Source organism: Branchiostoma belcheri, unplaced genomic scaffold (assembly GCF_001625305.1).
Source record: "Branchiostoma belcheri isolate BF01 breed outbred unplaced genomic scaffold, Haploidv18h27 scaffold17, whole genome shotgun sequence".
Taxonomy (NCBI): Eukaryota; Metazoa; Chordata; class Leptocardii; order Amphioxiformes; family Branchiostomatidae; genus Branchiostoma; species Branchiostoma belcheri.
The window spans coordinates 2,384,765-2,407,887 of NW_017803157.1; the positions used below are offsets into that span (position 1 = coordinate 2,384,765).

At 40.6% G+C, this 23,123-nt stretch overlaps 1 protein-coding gene across 50 annotated transcripts in view; it reads right to left on the reverse strand.

Moving 5' to 3' along the window:
- Window positions 1–363: 363 nt before the first annotated feature.
- Window positions 364–23,123, reverse strand: part of LOC109466753 (sorbin and SH3 domain-containing protein 1-like) — an 85,273-nt gene continuing 62,513 nt past the window's right edge. For 18 of the 50 annotated variants that reach the window (XM_019764553.1, XM_019764571.1, XM_019764539.1 and 15 more), the window contains 21 exons: window positions 22,525–22,574; window positions 21,894–22,042; window positions 21,102–21,155; window positions 15,942–16,082; window positions 15,152–15,226; window positions 13,642–13,808; window positions 11,983–12,123; window positions 11,481–11,555; window positions 11,007–11,063; window positions 9,818–9,871; window positions 8,671–8,688; window positions 7,465–7,632; window positions 6,663–6,767; window positions 6,171–6,229; window positions 5,792–5,906; window positions 5,303–5,416; window positions 4,847–4,976; window positions 4,235–4,317; window positions 3,572–3,813; window positions 2,980–3,146; window positions 1,491–1,835 (listed from right to left, as the gene is read on the reverse strand). In XM_019764553.1, the coding sequence (XP_019620112.1) occupies window positions 1,636–1,835; window positions 2,980–3,146; window positions 3,572–3,813; window positions 4,235–4,317; window positions 4,847–4,976; window positions 5,303–5,416; window positions 5,792–5,906; window positions 6,171–6,229; window positions 6,663–6,767; window positions 7,465–7,632; window positions 8,671–8,688; window positions 9,818–9,871; window positions 11,007–11,063; window positions 11,481–11,555; window positions 11,983–12,123; window positions 13,642–13,808; window positions 15,152–15,226; window positions 15,942–16,082; window positions 21,102–21,155; window positions 21,894–22,042; window positions 22,525–22,574 (2,364 nt within the window). In that variant the 3' untranslated portion in view covers window positions 1,491–1,635. Of the gene's footprint in view, window positions 1,450–1,489; window positions 1,836–2,979; window positions 3,147–3,571; window positions 3,814–4,234; window positions 4,318–4,846; window positions 4,977–5,302; window positions 5,417–5,791; window positions 5,907–6,170; window positions 6,230–6,662; window positions 6,768–7,464; window positions 7,633–8,670; window positions 8,689–9,817; window positions 9,872–11,006; window positions 11,064–11,480; window positions 11,556–11,982; window positions 12,124–13,641; window positions 13,809–15,151; window positions 15,227–15,941; window positions 16,083–21,101; window positions 21,156–21,893; window positions 22,043–22,524; window positions 22,575–23,123 lie in introns of those variants that run through there. The other 32 variants (XM_019764542.1, XM_019764545.1, XM_019764549.1 and 29 more) reach the window with 16 other exon arrangements.

Here is a 23,123-nt window from a genome sequence, read left to right on the forward strand (position 1 = left end):
ATGCATTTTATCAACTATAAACAAAATTAAACAGTAACACTGTGTAACAGTGCTAACTGACCATGCTAAAGGGTCGTGCGACCTTTTAGTGTAGTGGTTAGCGTTGGTGACCACCAAGCGGACAACTCGGGTTCGATTCCCGGTTGTGACCTGCTAGCTCAGTCGGTAGAGCATGGGACTCTTAATCCCAGGGTCGTGGGTTCGAGCCCCACGTTGGGCGCCACTGTAAAAACCGAAAGGGGCGAGCATGTCACAACCGGGAATCGAACCCGAGTTGTCCGCTTGGCGGTCACCAACGCTAACCACTACACTAAAAGGTCGCACGACCCTTTAGCATGGTCAGTTAGCACTGTTACAACTGTACTCTGTCTCTGGCAAGATATGCCTATGGCATCTACATGTAGTATTCTGACAGGACAGAAATGCAAGCAATAGATTTGGTTCCAAAAATTGTTACAAAAAGGATCTATGTTACATACATGTAAGTCATTTATATCCGGAAGTATTAATTCTACTTCCAGCTGATCATGCCATACAATCTCCTTCTGTTTCTGTCTTCTCTTCCAACCATCTAGAATTTGGGTAAAACTTCTTCTTCACGTCCGTTTCTCTTCTTGGCAATCATGTCAACATGTTTTGCGTAGCAGTCTTTCCTCTCGGTATCCTCTTCACATGTCACATCATACTCGATATAAAAGTCCATGACCTTTGAACTTTCACCTCTGGTGACCTCATCAGGACACACCTGATGGTACTTATAAGGTGATTCAAACGTAACCACGGCGATAATCTGAACATATAGGTACAGCACGATTTTTGATAAGAGTGATCGGTAACTCTGTAAATAGGAGCTGTGATGGTAGATTTTCATTCAAGTCTATATTTTTTCTACACTATTAGTAGGGCACCTAATGAGTTGGTATAATCTGCAGTGGTTTTCTCTACATGTAGGCAAGTTGAGCATCTCTTCTAAAGTCTCTTGTGTTTACACTTAAAAATCTCCCACCTTGCATCTCATGCAGAGGTCCCCTACATGTACGTTCTGTCAAGCTTCATGTAGCGCTGCCCAATTTCACTGCTACACCCCCGTATATGACCCCTGTACATATTCTACACTGCTATAGCGAGACACCTGAAAATAGGAAGCGACGTATTTGTGTAGAGTATTTAAATATTCACTAATTTACAAGCTAAAATTGTAGAAGCATATTGTACATACTGTATAAATTACATACACACGATGAGACCTAGAAAAGCCTACAAATGCTGACATTTTGGGGCCCCGATCTTCCGTCTGTCTTCCCAAATTCTGGCAAGAGTTGGGAGTACGATTAGTTTTGTGTCTCTAGGCTCATGGTGTTGGTAGTGCACACGAGTCCTGCTTGAGTGGAAAGTGGCCACACCCTGGTCTTCTCTTCCTCTTGTCTCTCAATTCTTCAGTCCATCATTCTGAAACATACAGAACACACAGTCAGCTTGTTGTTTGCTAGATACGTGGTAAATGTAGGGCCAGGAATGTTAGGCAACTGTGCGTGTGTTACTCAGTAGATGTGCCACTGCCAAATACATGAGACACTAGTCAGCTGCTTTTAAAACATAATTTGTGCAAAAAAAAAGTTGTGAAATACACTGGCGTCAAAGATAGAGCATTTCTGGAGTTACAGTAACTGCACAGCTAGGTGTCAGTGATGTGACACCCCTAGTGACTTTGCTGTGAAGTGCAGGGGAGAAGGGTAAGGCGAGACTCTCACAGACGTATGAGTTGTGAGCCATTTGAGAAGTCCATGGCTGAGATTTGTCCCATGGAACCAGCTTGTGGGGACTCCCTGCCCTGCCTAGAGAGAATATACACAGAGAGGAAGGGAACTCACATTGTACTAACCCTCGAGTCAAGATGAAATGGCATAGATAGAATTAGCCTGGGTGCCAGACTGTTTCCAAGACCTACATGTACATATGGTCAGTTGGGAAACAGGAAATAAACACAACATTTTTTTCCATGGGTCCAAAGGTAATTATATGTCTGCAGTCTGCATAACTCTGGCCTAGCATGCTAGGGGTCTGGCATCCAGGCTAAGATACATGTAGAAGATGTTAGGGTAGGTTGTTTGCTAAATGGCTTTGTCAACCGATCTTTGTAATTGGCACCCTCCAGGTATAATAGGCAACCCAAGCTCTGTCAGTGACAGTAAACGAAAATGTTTCAAAATGTTTGAATGAACTATATCTGAGTGTACATTCTGCCAACATGGATATTATATCGTTCATTCAAACGTTTTACAATATTTTGGTATCAGTGTCACTGACACACCTTGGTGCTTCTGTTGTGCTGGAACAAAGCTTAGATTTCATAAATATCATAAGATGTGATCATTGTTGAATAATATCTAACGCGATAATATTGATTGGCTGAGTAAAGAGACTCTTTTTACACAAACAAGTGTTTTATTCACAGTCGAGATTTCAGTGACCATCTGTCACCTTCCTCAGGACAATTGACTGGTTCACATTGCACTGCAGCATAGGTGTCGCTGCTATACATGCATCACAAACATACAATATCGACATGTCTACACGTGGTTACAGGAAACTGTATCTACTGTAAAAAGAGTCTCAGTGACTGTAGAAACTATTCCTGATGAAACTATTCACGTATTATAGTGGCTATCCTCCCACCTACATTCCTCCATACTCACATATCTCTACAACGTTTAGAGTTAGATGTTCAAGGGTTAGGCGTAACAAGTCATTCAGCGTAATGTAGCCAGCCGCTGCCGTACCGTGTGCCTGCCAAGCTGGTGTGTTACGCCGAAGGGCTGTTATACCGGCTATACTGATACTCACATATCTCTACCACATAGTTGCCAGGGAATGTCCCAAACTGTCCTGTTCTCTGCAAGGTGATCATTGCTGAATAATAATTATATATAATAGCTAATATTGGCTATCCTCCCACCTACATTCTTTAACAATACTCACATATCTCTACCACGTAGTTGCCAGGGAATGTCCCAAACTGTCCTGTTCTCTGCGAGGTCCCGACGTACCACCCATCATCACACTTTTCCATCACCAGCACCACATCGTCTTCCGTCAGCTCAAGCTCGTCCTCGTTCTGCGGGTGGTAGCTGTAGATAGCACGGTACCTGCGGGAGGAAAATGGTTCTAGTTTAACAACAAGGCCTAGGAAAAAAAATGTTGTGTTTCCTGTTTCCCGACTGACCCTAGAAAAACCTGCCGACCCTAGACTTTTTTGTGTGAATCCCAGCAAGCACATACTTTTTTTAGAGCTGATCATCCTTTTCTAGATCCATAATCTGACACCTGAGAGATGTACAATCGGGTTTCCAACATTGATATTGAAAATATAAGTGTCCTCATGCAGGTTTTACTTTGTTAAACTGTATTGTATGAGTTGGATCACTATGACACTAGCCAAGGTTTAAAAAGGGAAGAAAAAAAATAATCCCTAGTACCTACCGACCCTATTTTCTCAGGACTGAAACAAGGAACACAACTTAATATAAATAGAGACTGATAGAGACTAAGCTGGTACAATAATGTGCCTTACTTTTCCCCTGAAGGAGGCGGTGGCATGGCGTTGGCGTGAGTCTGCACAGGGGGTGACACATGCTGCGGAGGTACGTGTTGTGGTGGAGAGATGTGCTGAGGGGGGGACACGTGCTGGGGGGGTGGGACGTGGTGCTGCGGAGGGGGGGCACTGCGAGGGTGGGGGCCTCCGTTGTACACATAGTTGTCCCTGTTGTTGCTGTAGAACTGCTGGTTGGGGACCTGGGGAGACGGGGTTCTTTGCTGTAAGAGACAAGAGATGTAGCATAGTGAGTTAAATAAATATATCCACAATTCATAATTATACACTAGACTATCAGATTCTATAATTCCAGCATTTACCACAATGAACTTTGAAAAAGCAAATTTAAATATGACTTGTGATAACCCCTGCATGCTATACATACATATTAGGGATATATATTAATTAGATATTAGAAACTCCTCCAATGATCGTAAAAGTTCATACCTATCCCATACTTATGAAAATGTACATGTTGTTAGTAGATGCCATACTTTGTACCCTTTATTACAACTGTTGTGCCATAAAGTTATGTGAGTATCATAGGAAATGTCATACAAGGACATTCAACAATCGGTAACTGGTCGAAATCTGTCAAATCGACAAGAGAATCCATTACTACAAAAATGCCCTTGTCCTTACCGCTCTAGGACTGATGGGTTTCCTGGCCACAGGGGGGCTGGCCTTGTGGATGTAGCTCTGGGGCTGGGCAGGGGGGCTCAGGTCTGAAAGGTACAACAAAACAGAACATTCAATTTACCATCTTCATTCTAACCTTCTTTTGTTCTGAACGTGCCACAACCAGACAAAATTAGTCCTGAAGATAATGATGCTCTCCATGTAAAATCTGACAGACATCTTCTGGTGGAAGCAGAGTAGAATAAATACTGAGGAAATCTGGCACCTGCAATGTTGTTTGTTTGTTTGTTGTAGGCACAGGTACAATGTATTCCTTGTTTGCTGTAGCACAATTTTATGCAGCAAATAGCAAAGTACTTTATTTCTTTTATTCAAGACCACTTGTTTAAGAAGAGCTAAATAAATACTTTAATTACATTTGTACCCAGCTTTTGTTAAAAAAGTGGTCTTGAATAAAGAGCTTTACTATTTAATCATAATCATTCACAAACTAAAACTGATGAAATCATTCACGGATTTTATACAGCAAGGTACACACTAAGACAGCTCACTAAGCCAGATATCACTAACTCTTTGCTATAATGTACATGTAAGAATACTGTATAATGATCTCACCTGTAGGTGTTGAGTCCCCAGGCTCCTTGAAGACCTCCACATAAGATACAGGGAAGATGCCTTGCCTGTTTCCTATCTGTCCCTCATACCAGTTACTGTCAACCCTCCTCAGGAGAGTTACAATGTCATTCTGTAGGGGAATAAAGAAAAACTGTTTTTTACATTACAGTCATCATCAGCAAAACCTTCACAATGTTATTCTGTAGGGAAATTAAGAATTACGTCAGGTAATAAGATATGCCATGAAACAGTTACTCAAGCAACTGGATATGATTATGATTTGCTTAAGTAACTGTTTTGCTTAAGTAACTGTTTTTTACATTACAGTCATCATCAGCAAAACCTTCACAATGTTGTTCTGAAGGAAACAATACTTACAACACATATTTGGTTTCAATAGTTGTAACAGAATCATGTTACCCATATAGAAGAATGATCTGTAGACTTTGCCTGTACCTTTTTGAGAGAAAGCTCCACTTGTGTCTCTCCTACGAAGCTGTACTTAGCTCTTGCACTGCCCTCTGACCCCTGGCTGGCAGTCTTCTGGGCCTCCTCCAGTGAGGTGATCACCTGGAGTAAAGTTAGCACCACATTCGTGATCAGTTATTCAATACATGATGTTTCAATAAATGTTCCTCTATAGCGTATAACAACAAAATATTCTCTAATCTAACCTTTGTGCATGTAGTATTTTTGGGTATCAAACTTTAAGATATCATATCTACATGCAAAAAAATGTTCAGTGGAATGCATAACTTAAACATCATTATTACAGTTTTACCCAGTCACACAAAGCCATGTGACAAGCTTCACTGGGTCAGTCTACTGAGGAAGACCTAAGACGGAGTAAGAGTGACTGGTCAAAAGCTCTAGGTGAGAGAACTTTATTGTGTTGGATCGAAAGTTTTAACTTAAAACATCATTAAAATTTGGGGGATTTCTGACCTCAATGTAGTTGACAGGGAAGATCCCCACATATCCGTTGTGTTCTCCTTCGTACCAGTTCTTGTCGACTTGCCTGGTCAGGTAGATGACATCTCCTTTCTTAAAGGACAGCTCCCTGTAGGGTAGAGAAAGGATTGTAAGAAGGAGATGACACTTGGCAATAGCAGTTTAGTAGTACTAATTTATGTTTTCTGTATTGCTTTAAAAACAGAATTCTGAGATGAAAAATGTGGTTGACAATATAGCAACCAAAAGTACAGTACAGTACTGGCGTTCTGTATGATTCCATTTAAACAGTCATTGGCTCTTGTTCCTGCATTCATTTTGATACAAAAATGTACACGACTTTTTTCGTACAAGATAGAAAGGATGGACTTACTTTGAGTTCTGAGCCTTGAAGGGGTACAATGCCCTTGCATGTGCTCTCAATCCACTCTGCTAGAAAGATGGAATAAAATCCTTATTTACCAATTATGTAGCACTGGTGGGTGACAAGATAAAGCAAAACAGTTTCTACGATCATACTGCGCATTCTTACAATAAGAGCATGATGAGAAATGGTCTTTCCTCTGTAACCAAGACACACACACTAACACACACAAAGCAAACTGAAGATCTCAATCGCATGTCAAAAATCAAAGTAACTCAAAACAGCAAACATGTGCCAAGGATGTCATGACCGTTCAAGCAGCCACAAAACAACTGGCAAGCCAGAGCTCTGCTGTCAAATTCTACGTAGTACAGCCTGAGTAAAATTCTTAATATGTCAGTACAGATGAATAGTGCCTTTGTTTTAGTAGTAAGTGATTTCTAAGTGCCAGAAGGAGAGATAGGAGGGGAGGGGGGCTGCCCTTGTGCTACCCAGTCTCACCTCGTTGTTGTTATGTGTTGTTAGAGGGAGCGCCCCAACATGCACTGGGCGGACCCGCTGAGCATGCAGGATTTCCGGACTGGCCTCAAAGGAAGGGGGGCTTGGCTGTGGACCAAAAAACATGCAGGGGATGGCCTGACATTATAAGGCATGCACTAATGGCGAAAATTAGATATTAGAGAAGAGCATGGCTTTGTTATGATAAAAACATTCCCCATGCCAGACTTAGACTGTTGATCCAGACATTCATAAAAAAGATATCAATTGTCACATTACGTGTTTGTAAATATGCTACAAAAACAGGAAAAAATACATGCAAGCAGTAAACTACATTGTGTCCATGGTTAATGGCCAGAAAGCAGCTTGGAGGTTGATAATTGTGAAGTACTACTGCAGCTAATACATATATGGGCAGAATAAACTCTAATGAAACTAGAAAAAAATTGAGGTTTGTGGGAAAACCAAGAAGCCAGTTGTCAAAGGCTTTCCTGGGTTTATAACAAGAGGTGTGGAGACTGCAGAATATATTATGCAGTGAATGTTCACACACACGCACAACTAATGCCAGCAGAAGACAGTACAATGTACAAACAATGTAACTACACGTACATGTACTTGATGCTGACCAAGTACATGTATTGGCAAATAGACTGATCACTGGTAGTGCATATCAGAAGAAACAATTTCTAATAATTATCAAATTGAATACAACTAACAACTAAATCAACATTATTGGTATACATAGTTCCCTTTTTACTGAATATCATTTCTCACAGATATCATTTCACTGGTCAATTTTTACCTCTTTCTTGACTTCAATGGAGATCTTGGTTGGTGGTGTGACCTGTGTGTCGTCATATCTGTTACTGGGCACCACGACTGGTCGCTCTGCATTTGCCGAGTGTTTCCTCGCTCGCTGCTGTGCCTCTTCTTCCACCATCTTTTTCCTCCTCTCCTCTTCTAATATCCTCTGGAACCCAACATCACTCAACATGAACAACTGGGCATTCTAGCACAAATACAGGGACATCTTCTAATGTTTGTAAACAACTTTAACTTGAAATGAAGTCTCTTTTGCTTTTTTTGACATCTGAATGATTATGTATAAACACCATTTAAATTTTTGTAATTTCAAAAGATAATCTGAATTCTTGAGGGCATTTTGTGATTGACTTACCTTAGTAAACACACGGAAAATATGCATTTTGAACAATTGTTAATCTGTCTACTGCCACTTAGTAAATAACCCTACTGAGATACCCTTCATTGTAGACGTTCCTATTTGATGATAGACCTTATATGAAACCCTGCTGGTTGCCCTCCCACCCTTTATCTGTTAGCCTGTGGGCATATACAGCATTGCCGGGCAGCTGAAGGTGTCTGGTGTAAACCTCAGGGACAAACCAGGCCTTTTGGAGACGGCAAAATTTGGCAAAGGAATCACCCAAATTTTTACGAGCGGCAAACAATTATGCAATTCATGTACCAGTTGTGAGCAGATGATTTATCATTAATAAAATGGCAGAGATCAAATATTGAATAAACCATAATAAGCAAGACAATTCAGGGCCAAGAATGCTGTTTTGACCAGACTTTGTAAAATTGAAGCAACAGTAACTGTCACGTTACTATAAGGCTAACTTACATGACATATAGCTCTACTCTACACATACAGGTTGTTTATACTTACTGTAATGTATGTTAAATATGGAATAACAAGACAACAAAACTTCACTCTTTAAGACTACAACTACATGACATGTACTGCCAACTCTATGCTAAGGTTATAATACTACTAACGATGTTAGTGCTTTTGATTAATAATTAATAGGTTGAAGAAAAACATATCAATTGTTGAAAGTAGTCGCAAATGAATTTATTGAAATTTCAAGATACAAAATTGCCATTTTCCAAAAGGTCAGTTTTTGGCTCTCTTATATTTGCGACTGCTTCCACAAATTAATTACAAGTTTCTGGCAAAAGACAGCAGATAGTTCACCAGGCTTACATTCAGCTCTTCCTTGCGCTGCATGCAAAAGAGGCAGAAAGTAGCAGAAGAGTTAGTGTCAGAACATTCAACAATGAATCAACAACCGGCACTGCATGTGAGGAGGATATTGGAGTGTTTTTTTTTCCTGGTGTGTGACTTGAATACACCAAGAAAACCCGTGGCAGAGTTAAAATCCTGGCATGAGAGAATTGAACTGGTTGGTACAAAACAAAGTACCACATGATCAGCAGAGTGAAGAGAGTCACATGGTTGCTTTGGACCCAGGGTATACAGTATTCGGTACAGACTCTAAAAACAATTATATCCGTCCAGAATTCGTAAGATGGCAAGCTACAGCCTAACACATTTATGTTGGTTGCAGTGCAAGGAAACTAGACTTAACGGGTGGTGAAGATACATGTAGAGTATCATTCACTCCCCTTACATTCCAGAGAGGTAGGGAATTGCTGAGTACAGTAATGTATAAAATGTTAAATTCCTTACAAGAACACTCGGAGGGGGGGGGATAAATAAGCTTGAAAACTTAAAAAAAAGACAGCTGATACAGGATATATTGTACCATAATAGTTGCTTTGGTACTCCAATTTTAGTCTGCTTTTGTCACCTCTATATTGCTATACTTGATGCCCCCCTCCCCAACTCCTATCTACCATGTAACCATCTTGAACATCTCTTCTATCTTAGTAATATATTGTTCAGACGTCTATTTCGGGAACATTTTTCTTGCTAAGCCCTGAGCAAACTAAAACCAAGATAAGGGTTTGACAATCCCAGAGGAGTCATTGATACAGCTGTTCCAAGATGTAGTACAGTCTTATCAAATGACATACTTACAGAGATAACAATTTGAAAATTACAAACAACGACAAATTTTGTGTTAACATGGTTTAGACGAGGAAAAATTGAAAGCCTAACATATTAGATTATGGTTGTTTGCACAACATGATAATGTTTATGCATCACATGCAGAAGAAGTAATCACTTGGATGAAAACTACATATTATAGTTAACTGTAATAAATGGTTGTGCAACATTTTCAGAAGTGATTATTTGAAGCACTTAAGTTTAAGTTAAAGCCACTAAGTCTTGGGATAAGAAAAATACACAATCATCAGAACTAAATGTATGTCTTAAGAAGGCCTACCGAAATCTTCTTTCTTAGTAAATCCATGCGTGGAGGTGGGTCTGGTGGTGGCCCCTTCCGAACACGGGCGGAAAAAACCATATTGTCAGTCGCCTCCATCCCAAAGCAACCTTCTCAATGGAATGGCGAGGGACTGAGCTCCAAAATGTACAACAACAACTCACACACAGAAAACAGCAATTTGGCCAGGCAGGGCAGATCCTGTTTTGCCAAACATCAGTACTGTTTACAGAAGAGAGTGATCCCTGACATGGTGCAGGTCAGTGTAAGTAAGGCTGGGTAATTCCTCCCATACAGGGGTAGGTGACAGTACTGGGCCAGCATACCGCACAAATCCCTATCATAATACCCTTCAGACTGCCAACAAACATGCCCTTTTTTCACAGGCTCCAGGGAACGCTTCTGAGGGGGGAACTTTGGATCAAAGCATCCATGTCGGATTCACCAAGGTCATCGATCAAATATATGACCCTAGGAAAAGTCATGGGTTACACGGAAGGCGTAGGGAATGCAAATATCCCATCTAAACAATTAGATAAATGCTAACAGAGGCATCTTTGTTGCTGCACTGAACTGCCAAAAAAGCCTTTCAATTATGTGTTTGAACCATCTCCAATAAGGGAGTTACAAGTTTATAGAATCTTTGATCTAAAGAAATGATCTAATCTAAACTAATCTTCACTAACGTATCTAAAGGAATAGTTCTGAGCATGATTAAACACGAGAGATGAATGAAATACTTAAGTCTAAGCGTTGGAAGCCCACAGGAATTTTTCTTACTGATAACGAATGGCTGAAACCACAGGAATTTGGAATCTACTTCTAACCGGAACAGATGACCTTGTGAATCCTTCAGTAGAGGGTGTCACAGATAATTCAACTATCATTGACACTTTTGGACTCTAGTTACGCACAAATCCCTACTACTATTTCTGACCAAATGCTAATTATTATCATGCTACACTGATGTTACAGTACAAGGCTGTTGTGTAAACTGTAGTGTATAACACAGAAAAAATCCAACCCTTGGGATTTCATGGCAGTCTAAGAACTTCAAAGTCAGTCTAAGTGGGTTGTCTGAGATTGTAATTTCTTTTCTTTCTTCACTGGTTCTCTAGCCTTTGCATAAGTTGTTAACAGGGGCAAAATGTTGGTGAGTTACGAGGTGTCTGGGGTCTGTGCGACAAACCTTCTTTTTGGGCAGTGGTGGTACCGGTGGTGCCTCAGTAGTAGGACTTGTTTCTTCCTACATGCAACAGTGCAAACTTCCTGAATTGCAACTCACAACTCAAGCAAAGCTTGCAGCAAGAGGACATCGCAATGAAAATTAAACAAGATCAACACAATCTCTGACACGCAGGCTACAGAATGCTGTTAAGGAATCCTTCTTTTGTCTGAGAATGTTATCAATGCACCTGGGAACAACCCAAGAGGGTTTACACAGTCTTAGAGCTTTAAAACGCACAACCACAGCTGTTGCAAAAGCTGAACACAGACACGCTGAGAGCAGAAGGGGGGTAAGCACAGTGCTACCACTACGGCAGAAGTCGGCTAGCTACGAGAAGGCATTCAAGAATCTCTTCTACTGGCTTGGCCAAGCAACAACTACTAAAGACAGCGCCTAGTCTAGAACTGAGAAGTTTTGTTCCTGTCTGTTACAAACCTTGGGTGTTTGCACCTCCGTCGGTGGAGGGGGGACAGGAGGGGGTGGCACGGGCGGAGGTGACAACTGTGCCTTCTAGAAAATATTCCATCCATTCTGTCAGCAATTGTGCTACTAAAGGAACACCCCTGCTGGGAGAATGGCTGAGTCCATGCAAAGCACATATAGAAGTCATAATGTCAAAGTAAAAAAAAACGCCATGCCATCTCTGATGTATGTAGTCACTGTGATGGCACATGTACATAAAACAACAGTGAACAAATTTTCCACACATAAAACAACCATGCATAACTTCAAAAACAAGTGTAAACAAAAAGCCACACAAAACTCATGATAAAATTTCATTGACAAATGAAATCAAAACTGTTGCATTGTACCTTGTCGTGCATGCAGACTGGAACATATATCATGTATCGGTCTTAAGTGGAAATAATTTTGCCAGTGATTTATAAGTGGATTTTTGAGTGGGGTCCAGGCACACACGTGGTTCCCTAGGACACACCTGACTCCCTGTCTCTCCTTCCCACTGCTGGAAAGCCTCTAGTTCTCTCACATACCCCTCTATCTCTGCCAAAAGGGCATCCACAGGAAATGGGGGTCGTGTTGGGCTTGATCCCCTTACTTTGCGTCGGCCTACTCTTCCCTAGAACCAAGTCCACACACCCAACATTGAGCTAGAAACACCCCGCGCTGTGTGCATGGACTTGCTAAGAGCTTAATTTTACTATTCATGGGATTATACTCTCCAAAAGGGGGTTTATGACTTTTTATCAATGGATGAATGGGTGGTATAAGCTGCACAGATGTCATTATGCACATGCAATGGAATGCAGGCATATTGTGAGCTCTGCTCCTGTTAGTCCCGTTTTATAAGCCAGAATTATTGCTTTAAAACGTCAGAGACAATGGCAGAATCATGGGATGTGGATATTGCCTTTTAAATTAGTGGTTTTGAAGAAATTTACAGTTAGACATTGGATGGATTCTGACCTCTGCCAAGGACGTTGTTTTTTCCCAACAACAACTGTGTCATTTGTTTTTGAAAAGAACACCTTAAAAAGCTATGAATAATTGTCATCTGCTTTTGAGAAAAAAAATCATTTCATAAACTTTAAAATTTTACAGAGACCAATTACTGCCCTGGCAGAGGTTTTCTGTGAATTACTTGTGTTTTGCTTTACTGAAAGAAGAATGCTTTCCATGCTTTTCCTGACGATGAGTAATTATCAAACAACCTATGATGTCTGAGAGATGAGCTATTATAAGCCTTGTTGTTAGGTTTTCAGGGTAATAGACCCTAGGCTTTTTCCTAACACATCGTACATGTACCTGTAGAGACATAATGACTTCCACACGTATACATGACTTTGTACAATATTTCACAACACACTCATGCATTCATTAGGCCACAACAATTTGATTTGTTGGTTCACTGATTTGCCCACTTCGTTTTTTCTAATTTTGCACAAAAAAAACACACAACATTACAGCCTTTAGAATCAACTACAAAATGCTCATATTTTGGTCCCAACAGTTGAAGGAAGTCCCCTCTCTTTAGAGTTGTTACAGTTTCAACAAATCAAATTGTTGTGACCTTATCACCAATGACAAAATTTATAGGATCATGATATAATTGTTACATGAACTGTGAAACAAAGTAGAAATCAGCATCAGAAATGGACATTCAATAATTAGACTTGAGATAAAGTACAATGAACGCACACAAACCTTAGAGAGTAATTTGCATTCAGTACCAATGAATCAAAAGGTAAAATCATGCCAAATATCACATACAGTTCACAGAAACATGAAAAGTGCATAATCATTGTAGTTATTAATATGAGACCAAGATCTGTGACGTAGCTTTTGTTAAAAAAAGTTTTTTTTCACACAATTGGCATAGATTCTCACCTGCTTACATTTCAATGTCTATCGAACACCGTCCTCAGAGCTTCTGATTGGAGCACTTACATGTACTTCTATCTCTTTCAGTGTTCTTGCCAAAAAAGTGACACGAAGGAGCAGAACTCCAGTCAGAAGCTCTGAGGAAGGTGTCTGATGGACATCGAAATGTAACAAGGTGAGAGTATATACCGGTTGTGTAAAAAGAAACCCTGAACTATTTTATGAAGACTGGTACATGTACCACCAGTAGACTAACCTGTCTCCGTTCCTCCTCCCGCTGCCACCTCAGTTCTTCCTCGTTCCTGGACCGTGCTGACTCCATCACGCGCGCTGCGTCCCTGTTGTCCTGTACCTGGTACCTGATCTCTGTCCTCTGGCCCGGCTCTGCTCTGCTCGGCCCGTTAAACTCTCCCGGCATCCCTCCTGGTCAACAGACACAGTCACAATCATGGGGAAACCTTCAGAGCACTGCTAATCCTCTAGAACAATGTCTTTTATCACTTGTTTATATCAATATTGAGACTTTTCTTTTTACACAACAGGTTTATGTTTTCATACCTTTCAGACACCTTCCTAAAAGCTTCTGACTGGAGTTCTGCTTCTCGCAGCTATATGTAGCCAAATTGGATGTAAAACTGGTGCTTTTGTGGCAAAAACACAATCCTAAATGTGGCTAAGTTTGTGGCTCTGTCAGTCACAAGCTCTGAGGAAGATGTCTGACAGATGTTCGAAATGTTAGAAGGTGAGAGACTTGACCTGTTGTGTAAAAAGATTTTTAAAAAGCCCAATACTAGTATCCTATACTGATGAACTTAATGAAATTATTTTCGTATAGTTTTTACCTTAATTGATACTTCATAAGGTAAAAATGCACAAAGAGGTTATAATAAACTTTAACTTTCTGTAAGCATTTTATTTTTACTTTTTCAGTTACTGTAATAGATAATTAAGGACTGGGCAGTCAACTGTGGATGATTCAATATACATTTTACAAATAGTTTTAGCTCTGATACACTAAATTGTGTATTACATTCATTGAGAAATTACCCATGTCTACTACTGTATTAGCTGTATACCTTGAACATGATTGTAAAAAAATGTACAAATCTGTGTATGGGTTGAAAACAAAACCCGCTAACATGCAACAAGGTGACAAGGTACACAGTATGAAAACAAGGAATACAGGAGAGTAAAGGAGAGAACAGAGACAGGCTGAAAAACAAAAACAGAATGAAGGTCACAATTCCCACTGATGAGAGGGAGGGATATCAGTAGGAATTATGCACATCTGGAAAAGAACATAATGAATAGAAAATGGTTTATTCCTATGATTGCCAATCTTTTTGTCATGTGATTTGTTTAGAAACTCACAAATGTTGACCAATAGAAACTGGAACAAAAGGCATCTTTTACTACAAAGTAACTAACAAATTAAGAAAAGGCCACTTTTCAAATTATTAAAAAAGGAAACAAAATGTGGATAAAGAAGGAGCAGTGTTAACAGGTTGGAGTGGGAAAACAGGACGAGGTACGTTTTTGTCGTGAAAGGAAAAATAAAGGAAAGACAGCAAGGTTCATACAGTTTCTCTGCCAACATTTTGTCATTATTTTTTGCAGAAGTGTTCATGTCACACTATTCTGCATGCAGTGATTTTGCAACTTGAAACGCAGAAGCATGATTGTATGAACCTTAAACAGACGTAGCTGGCAAAGAGCATTTCAACAGAACTGTACCTGACACCCCAACCTTAAGCTGAAGTACATACCGCTCTCCGGCGAGTAAATACTCCGAAAATATTCATCCAGCGACCATTTGAAGGTGGCGTTTGGGCTTTCTGGCCCTGACAGTTTACAAGTGAACACAGACAATACAAAACAAAACAAACACAACAAATTACCCATGCTGCAGCACAACAACACAGAAGGTATATTACCCATGATTCAGTGCTGTTACAGAGCTGAACTATGGGTGGCAAAGAAAAGAGTGGTTGACAGCATTAAGCTACCCATCATGCAATGGCAAAGCGAAGCATGATGGGTACTCATGAACAGAATTCATAGTTACGAAGATTCAGACCAGTGAAAAAACATGACTTAGAAAGACCCCATTCACAACATAAACTGATGCATGAGGTGATGCAAAAGTATTGAAACCAAGTGGGTCAACATACATTGTACATGAATTTGATCACGTATCAGACTGAGCATGAAAGGCGATAGGAACCAGAAACTTTAAGGTAACATTTGCAAAGCAAATGCATAATGTTTACCTTCGCATATGGTCTGCTCTGTACTGTTACTTTTTACTAATTTAAAAACACATCATATATGTACATGTATATGGTGACAGGAGTCGAAATCCCTCGTTATAAAATTGCAACATGATGTAACCCAACACCAGTCACCAATACCATGGTGACGGACGTCTGGTTCAGGTCATTGACCTTTATTTGTTTGTGAATCCGGAGAAGACGAGGAAGAAGAAACAGAGCAAAGACAATATGTTTCCTTCTGCGAAGGTAAACATAGAAATATCGGCCTTTTTATTTGACTGACCTTTTACTTTTGTTGGTGGTGCACTCTTCACTCCCAGCTGCTCGGCGGCTGACAGACGTTTACCGGTACTCGTGGAAGAGGCCGACACCCTACTGGTAGATGTGGTCCTGGTTGCTCCAGGGATCGGACCAATCACAGGCTCTGAAAGAAAACATATATTGATGCAATGCATGTGGAAAAAGGCATGTTGGTTGTAACTGCAATGATGATTGGTTGAAACATGATTGTTATTGTTAGTAAAGGTGAGAGATAGTGATATCTACAAGATGATTTGATTAGTAAAAATAAAGTAATGCATGAAGACAATTGATAATGTATTTGTTTTACTGCTGTGCATTGAATGTTTAATTTGAATGTTTGGACAGCTTTTATCCAGCTTATATCTAAGCCAGCACAAACCTGAAACATTACTTTCAGCAATAAGAAACTGTTTTTTTCCTTACTGTCAAAAGAGACAATAGCTAGTTACCTGTTTCTTTGAAGTACCTTGCCTTTAGTTAACAAAGGGTACTGGCACTTATGCATGGTACAGAAAAGTGTTTTTGGTGAGACTACAGTTTTCATGGCTCACTTATGCAGAGCACAGAAAAGGTTTTTTGGTGAGACTACAGTTTTCATTTTAATTACTGTCATTCATGTACTTGACCTATGGATGTTGCACGTCACAATATGTAAACTGTATCAGGGATGTCCTATGGTTTGAACAATAGTCAATATAGATTTGGAAAGACTCGAAATTTGGAAATTCTCTTTATTCACCATCCTAGCTTGTTTGTTTGCAAAAAGCTTAGTACTTTCTCTTTCAAGGACATCCCTGTGAAACAGTTACTACATGATATGATACTATGAACTAGTGGGATGGTAGGACTTCTAACTAAAAAAAAACAAAACTGAATGACACACGGACACAACTGACCAATTGTGACAATGTCATGCATTTATTGTGGCAAAATGGTGAGGCGACAAAATCCAACCTATACAACTTAGAGAATACAAACTACATGTATACCACATGTACAATATATAATTATAATATATGATGGTGAGTCTGGTATGAAAAATACCTGAAAAAAGGCAACTAATAGTACATAACGGGAACAAAATCTGGTGCATCTGTGGTGATGGAGAGTCACGGTAAGCATTACTTAGTAAGCTGGGACCGTCATCCTGACTTGCGACATCACTACCTCTGCTAATATCCTCGTTGTCCAGCGGTAAAGACTCCAACCAGATGAGGGTTTCCACCAGTTTGGAGGTGCGGTGGTGTTTGGGAGGCAGTGGAGGCTTCCGGCGACGTATCGTGGACATCTCTTCTGACGAAAGGCTCACGCTAGGCGAGGATGAACGTTCCGAGATCTTGACTTTGTTTTCATTATCTTCTTCTTGTGCTGCATCAACACTTGCTGTGATTTTATTGTCGTCTCCAGTGACTACGTGTAGCTTTCGTTCCATCTCTAGCGGCATCTCTGCTGTATCACGGTGCCCCAGCGTTTCCCCCTTGCCTTCTGTTGTTTTTAAGAAATCTAAATGGTTACCTATAGCATGGCTGGAAGCAGATTGCCGAGCTCTAAAGGGAATATGGTAGATCAGATGGCTGTCAGACAAACTTATAGGGAAGGTCTTCTTGATTTTTGGCGGCAACTTTGGCCTGAGGTTCCCATCATCGTCAGGGGGTGGGGTAACCACTGGAGGCTTGTCTTCTTCATTGGGGTAGTATTCTTCTGTCGTGGTGGATTTACTGTCTGAAGACTCTTCCTCCTCTGGGGCTGTCTCTTCCTCCTCTCCTTGTGAGATGTCTTGGTTCAGATCTTGAAGGTTGTCGTAGATTTCTTCTGTTGTAGCTGTGGTGCAGGTGCTGCTTGCAGAACGCAGTATGATTTCGTTCCGGTCCAGGGCAAAGTGGACTGACTTCCCGCCATGCGGACTGACATACTTTTCCTTTAACGTTCTGCTGTCGTCTGAATCGTACGCAAAGCCGCTGGCCTGCGCGATGTACATGTCTCTCGTCATCTCAGCTACTTGTAGCGTTGAGGCTGTGGATGGATGGGAGGTTGTAGACTCTGTGTCGGAAAAAGTTCTTGTCTCCTGGCACAACTTCTCCATCTTCTTGATGTTCTCGCTTTCTGAGTCGGAGAAGCTCTCGAACCGTGGCCTGGAGGAGAGACTTGCCCTGTCTTTGACTCGGCAGCAGCGCCCGGTCAGCGGAGACATGGTGGAGAAATACTCCACAAGTCGTGTGAAGTTTCGCGACCGCGAACCTGACTGAAGTACTTCTGCTGCATACATCCGGTAGGATACGATATCCGGTGGGCTTCTTGGAGGCGAGAGGTTCTCTGATGTTACAACCTCCTTCTTCCTACAGTTGGATTCTGTCTCTTCACCATCCTCTGTCATCACGTCCTCATCTTGAGCCTTTAATATGGGTGAGAGAACATCCTCACTTGGTGGTTTGGAAGCTGGCCTGATGTAATCTACTCGTATAGGGTTTCTAACAGGGCGGTTTGTGACTGTTGCAGGATTTTGCTTCTCGATTGTTGGCGTGTCATTTTCGTCTGAAGCTGCATCCAACGTCTCCTCTTCACTCTCAATTTCGTCCTCATCTTCCTCGCTTCCCGTCTCATTTTCGGTGCTTTTGTAATCCTTATCGGAGTCATCAGAGTCCACGCATTTTGCCCCGGACCTCTTCGGAGTGTCCTTACTCCTTACTGTTACAGTTGGAACAGAGCCTGTTGAAGGGGGACATGCTTTTTCACCTGATTGGTTTGCTTGAGTCTCGGCGTGGTTTCCAGAATTGTGAAACGCACCTGCGATTCTGTCGTGCTCCTTGCAAAACGCGTCGTGATCCGCAAAGAACTGGTCCAGATCCGACTCAAAGCTGTCGTCGGAAAAGCTGGGAAATTTCTGACGCCTGGCCGACTTGACAGGCGACATTCTGTCGTCTATACTGTCCAGGCTTTTGGAATGGGAGAGCTGGGACAGTCTGGGGTTGGTGCGGAGTGTAGGGGAAAGTTGCTCCATGTAAATCTGCTTATTGTAGGGTTTTGCGCGGCGTGACTTTCTGCGGGACTGTCGTTTAGAGGATAACTGCGTGCGCATGGTGCAGCTGTGACAGTTAGGAAGCATGCGTGGCATTTCCATGGACGTGGTTAGTAAGACTTCTATGCTCTCGTCACTAGTTGACTCTTCCTCTGCAAAAAGGGTTAGCAAGACAGCTATTAGCATGGCACTTACCCGACCTCTGCTTTTTAAAGTTGTCATGCACAGACAGGCGTAATTTAAGTCAAACTCTTTTTTCTCTCAATAGGTTGATGAATGTTAGACATCAAGGTAAACAATATTTAAAGACAAACCAACCTCTACTTCTGGGTAAATTACAGAAATTACTTCCGGACTGGGCATAGAATCCTTAAGTACATGGGACCCCGCTCTGCCACTAGCAGTTCCTATGTCTTACTCTCATTCACATAACAGTTACACTTACAAGTCTTCAACTGTTTTTTTCCAGTAACTTCACGTGTGATTAGTGTCCACTTGTGCTCTCACTTCATTTAAGTGACACCGAAGAAGAGTGATGGATGTCACTCAAAATGTCAGGAAGTAAGCTCCATAAGTTACCCAGTAGTAGAGTTTGATATGCCTTTAAATATCTTTAATTTCTTTTTCGTTTTGCCAGAAAATACAGGTATTAGATAACTTTTACAACAGAGGTCAGGTAATTGGAGTAAGAAGCAGTGTTAACATGGTAATATGTGTCAGCCTGTTAATCACTAGTACACACATATCCTGAAACAATGCTAAATCTCCAATGTACACCCATGCTTGTAACATTGTATGTGTAACATGTAGTAAAAAAACAAGATCACAGACTATGCTCACTGGAAAACTGAACAACGTATCTATTGGCAAAACAAGACAGAAAAATGTAACCAAAGGTGTACGGCAAAGCTTCTTTATCAATGATAATGCATGTCTTCATGTTCTGTTGGAAAGCTGTGCTACCAAATATTGCCAGTTCAGCACCAAGGACAGGGTATATGCTTTTCCTTTGTTAGTAAGAAAGACACTGAACAATGTAACCAGACATTTACAGCAAAGCTTCTTTACCAATGGAAATGCATGTTCATTTTCCGTTGGAAAGCTGTGCTATAGAATATTTCAGCACCAAGGACAGGGTATATGCTGTTCCTTTGTCAGCAAGAAAAACATTAAACAAGTTCGTAAAATCTGTTTCTCATAATTCACAGAAGAAGAACTTGTCATTGCTTATTGATCCAACATTCCTCCTGAACACATACATAACATTTTTTTGACTGTTCCATCTGAGCATAGCTGTAGGGGTGTTTGAAGGCCTTTTTTTTAACCTTTCCATTACATGTGTATTTCAACTGCTATATCCAACTGTGGTCGTTTATTTTTTTTATTCAGTCCCAACATTTATTTTCAAAAATGATCCTCATTTTTCCCCTTCTTAACTGTACAAAGAGAACAGCCTCCACCTAAGACCACCACATATAGACAGAGAATTAAACAAAAGATAATGCCCATGCATTTCTGAGGACATTAAGCATACCACTCTACTCAAAATAAAAAGCAAAGTAGGAGGACAAATATACAAGATGCTTAACAGGAAAAACACAATATAGTTGATATTGTCCTGGAGAATTTGTGTACTGAATGTATACATATCCATATGGATTAAATACTGCATTTAAGTGCTATGTAAGCCTTTTTCTACAAAGCCATCTAGCATTTAATCTTGTCCGAAACATTTATCAATTTACAGGGTTTTACAAGATGTTAATGCTCATATGGTTAGCTGCAATGTCACAACAGCAAGCTTTTTGTTATGCTTAATGCAAATAGATTACAAAATAAACTTGTCAAAAACAATAAGACATGGTCTCTGTGGATTTATATGGAACCTTTGGAGTAGGTAGGCTAAAAAAAGGCAAATACCCTAATCGAGCCCTAATAGGACAGAACAAAAAAGCCTTTCTGTCATTAGATATTGAGTCTTGTATAATATTTCTGTATAATTTTCATAATTTTTAATCTTGACTACTACTTTTTACACATAGAGACATTCAAGACAAATAACATACCACAGAGACAATGCCTGAACAAACTTCCACGTGTTATAACATTTCACAGCAATCTTACCCCGAGATATTGGTGCTCTGTACTGGACAACCTCAGGCTCAAAAACAGAATCATCTATAAATGCATTCAAAAGGAAACGTCAAGCAAAAATAAAGCATATAAACAACCCTAATATCATCATGTGACACTTCTGTGATTCTTTGAAGCCTTGTTTTTTTAATGTTCCAGATTAAAATCATAATGTACATTATACATACATATTTTCTCACCAAAGACACGCCTCGAAAATTTCTCGAAATATTTTATGACATTTATTTCTGGTGTCAGAAGAGTCACTCTGAAGTTGTTACAGTACTACAAGTTAGCATACTCTTTAGCAAGCTGGATAAAAAAACTAACACAGTGACTGCATAATCAAAATTAGCCAACCAGAACAAACACTGCAACCAGAAGCTGCTGCCAAGCTGTATACCACGGAATGGACATAACATCCAACTTATGTTAAACAATTAAAGTCAAAGCAATGACAACCACTGCAAAGCAATCAGAATTATCAATACTCAAGCATATAATAAAAAAAAGCTTTGCAAACACTCACAAAGCACCATGCAGAAGAGCATAGCCTGATACTAGTATGAACCATAACCCAAAATAATACCCCTTTGGTCCTATTGTAACTACTTCCTACAATCTACTGGTATAGTCCAAGTCTTTATGTTGAAACAGTAGAATTGAACCATCTCAGTAGACTATAGATTATAGCAGTAACCTTTCACCTTTGCCCCCTAACATCTCACTTGCCCCTCTCACCTTTGTCCCCTAGCCTCTCACCTTTGCCCCCTAACCTCTCACCTTTTGGTTTCTCAGGAGCTGCTTTCCTCAGCCCCATGGTGGGGATGTCCCCTCCTGACTGGATCTGTTTGTACAGCTCTCGTGATGGTTTCTCCTCCGCCTGGCTGTTGGCTGTCTCCCCCTGCGCTGCCTTGGTCACACTCACTTTTCTACAGGCAAGAAATAACACTGAATTAGCTTGCTGACAAGTCTCCATTCTTGGACATCATCAATGCTTCCAGAGATATCTGAGTATTTCACATGTTTCAGGAGGTATGCAATCTTCTGCTTCCTTATTTTTGCCCACAGTGTCCTCTAACTCCCTCTGGCTCCTGATTCTTGGACCTTTCTGCCATTCTGTCTGTTAAAGCTCCCCCACCCATGTGCTGTCAACCTACACTTGTCCAGACAAGCTACACTTGTCGCACACCCAAAATAGTACTTCCATACCCAGAAGTGATGACAAAAAATTGCATTTATATTAGGATTGCATGTAGTAGATGAAGAAAGTAACACAGAGCCTCCTTGCAGTTTCATACACAACTGCAGCACATCCTGCACACTTACTCTAACTATACACATGCATGCATGGGTAAGAATGCTACCAAAGTGCAGATGTACGTGTTTGAAAGTACATTGTAACTATACTCACAGTGCCTGCTTCACATTCTTGTCTTCCATGTATGGGTTGTATATGGAGCTCTGTAAAGTAAGACAATTGTATAGACTTTTGTGAACAATTCCACTGTGTTGTATGCCAACCCCCGCGATCAAACATACACTGCCTTACATATGTAAAAAGCAGGCAGAATAAAATTATTAATTAACTTTTCAATCTGATTTCACAAACACATTTTCAACAGTTCATTCCCCACCCAATTGATCCCCACCGTAGATTAACAGGTAGTCCTGATTTTGACGCTGAAAGGAAGGCAGTACGTCAAAAAAATTGAATCAAAACAGAGAGAAGGATGTGAATCAAATCATTCAGCATCTTTGGTCTACAAGTGCACATGCACATGCAGGCATGCAAACCTGGAAGATAAAAAAAGAACAGAGGTGCATTTGTGATTCACCATGGAGCACATGAATGTAAAAGTACATAATGACATGCAGAAAACTAGCCTGGGTGTTGCCTTTTTAACTTTAGGTCATGCTCTCTGTCACTTCTGTACCAAAAAGACTGGGCCTGCACATATTCTATCCATCTACTCTGGTGATGATGACCACATAATGAGCTAAATAAATACA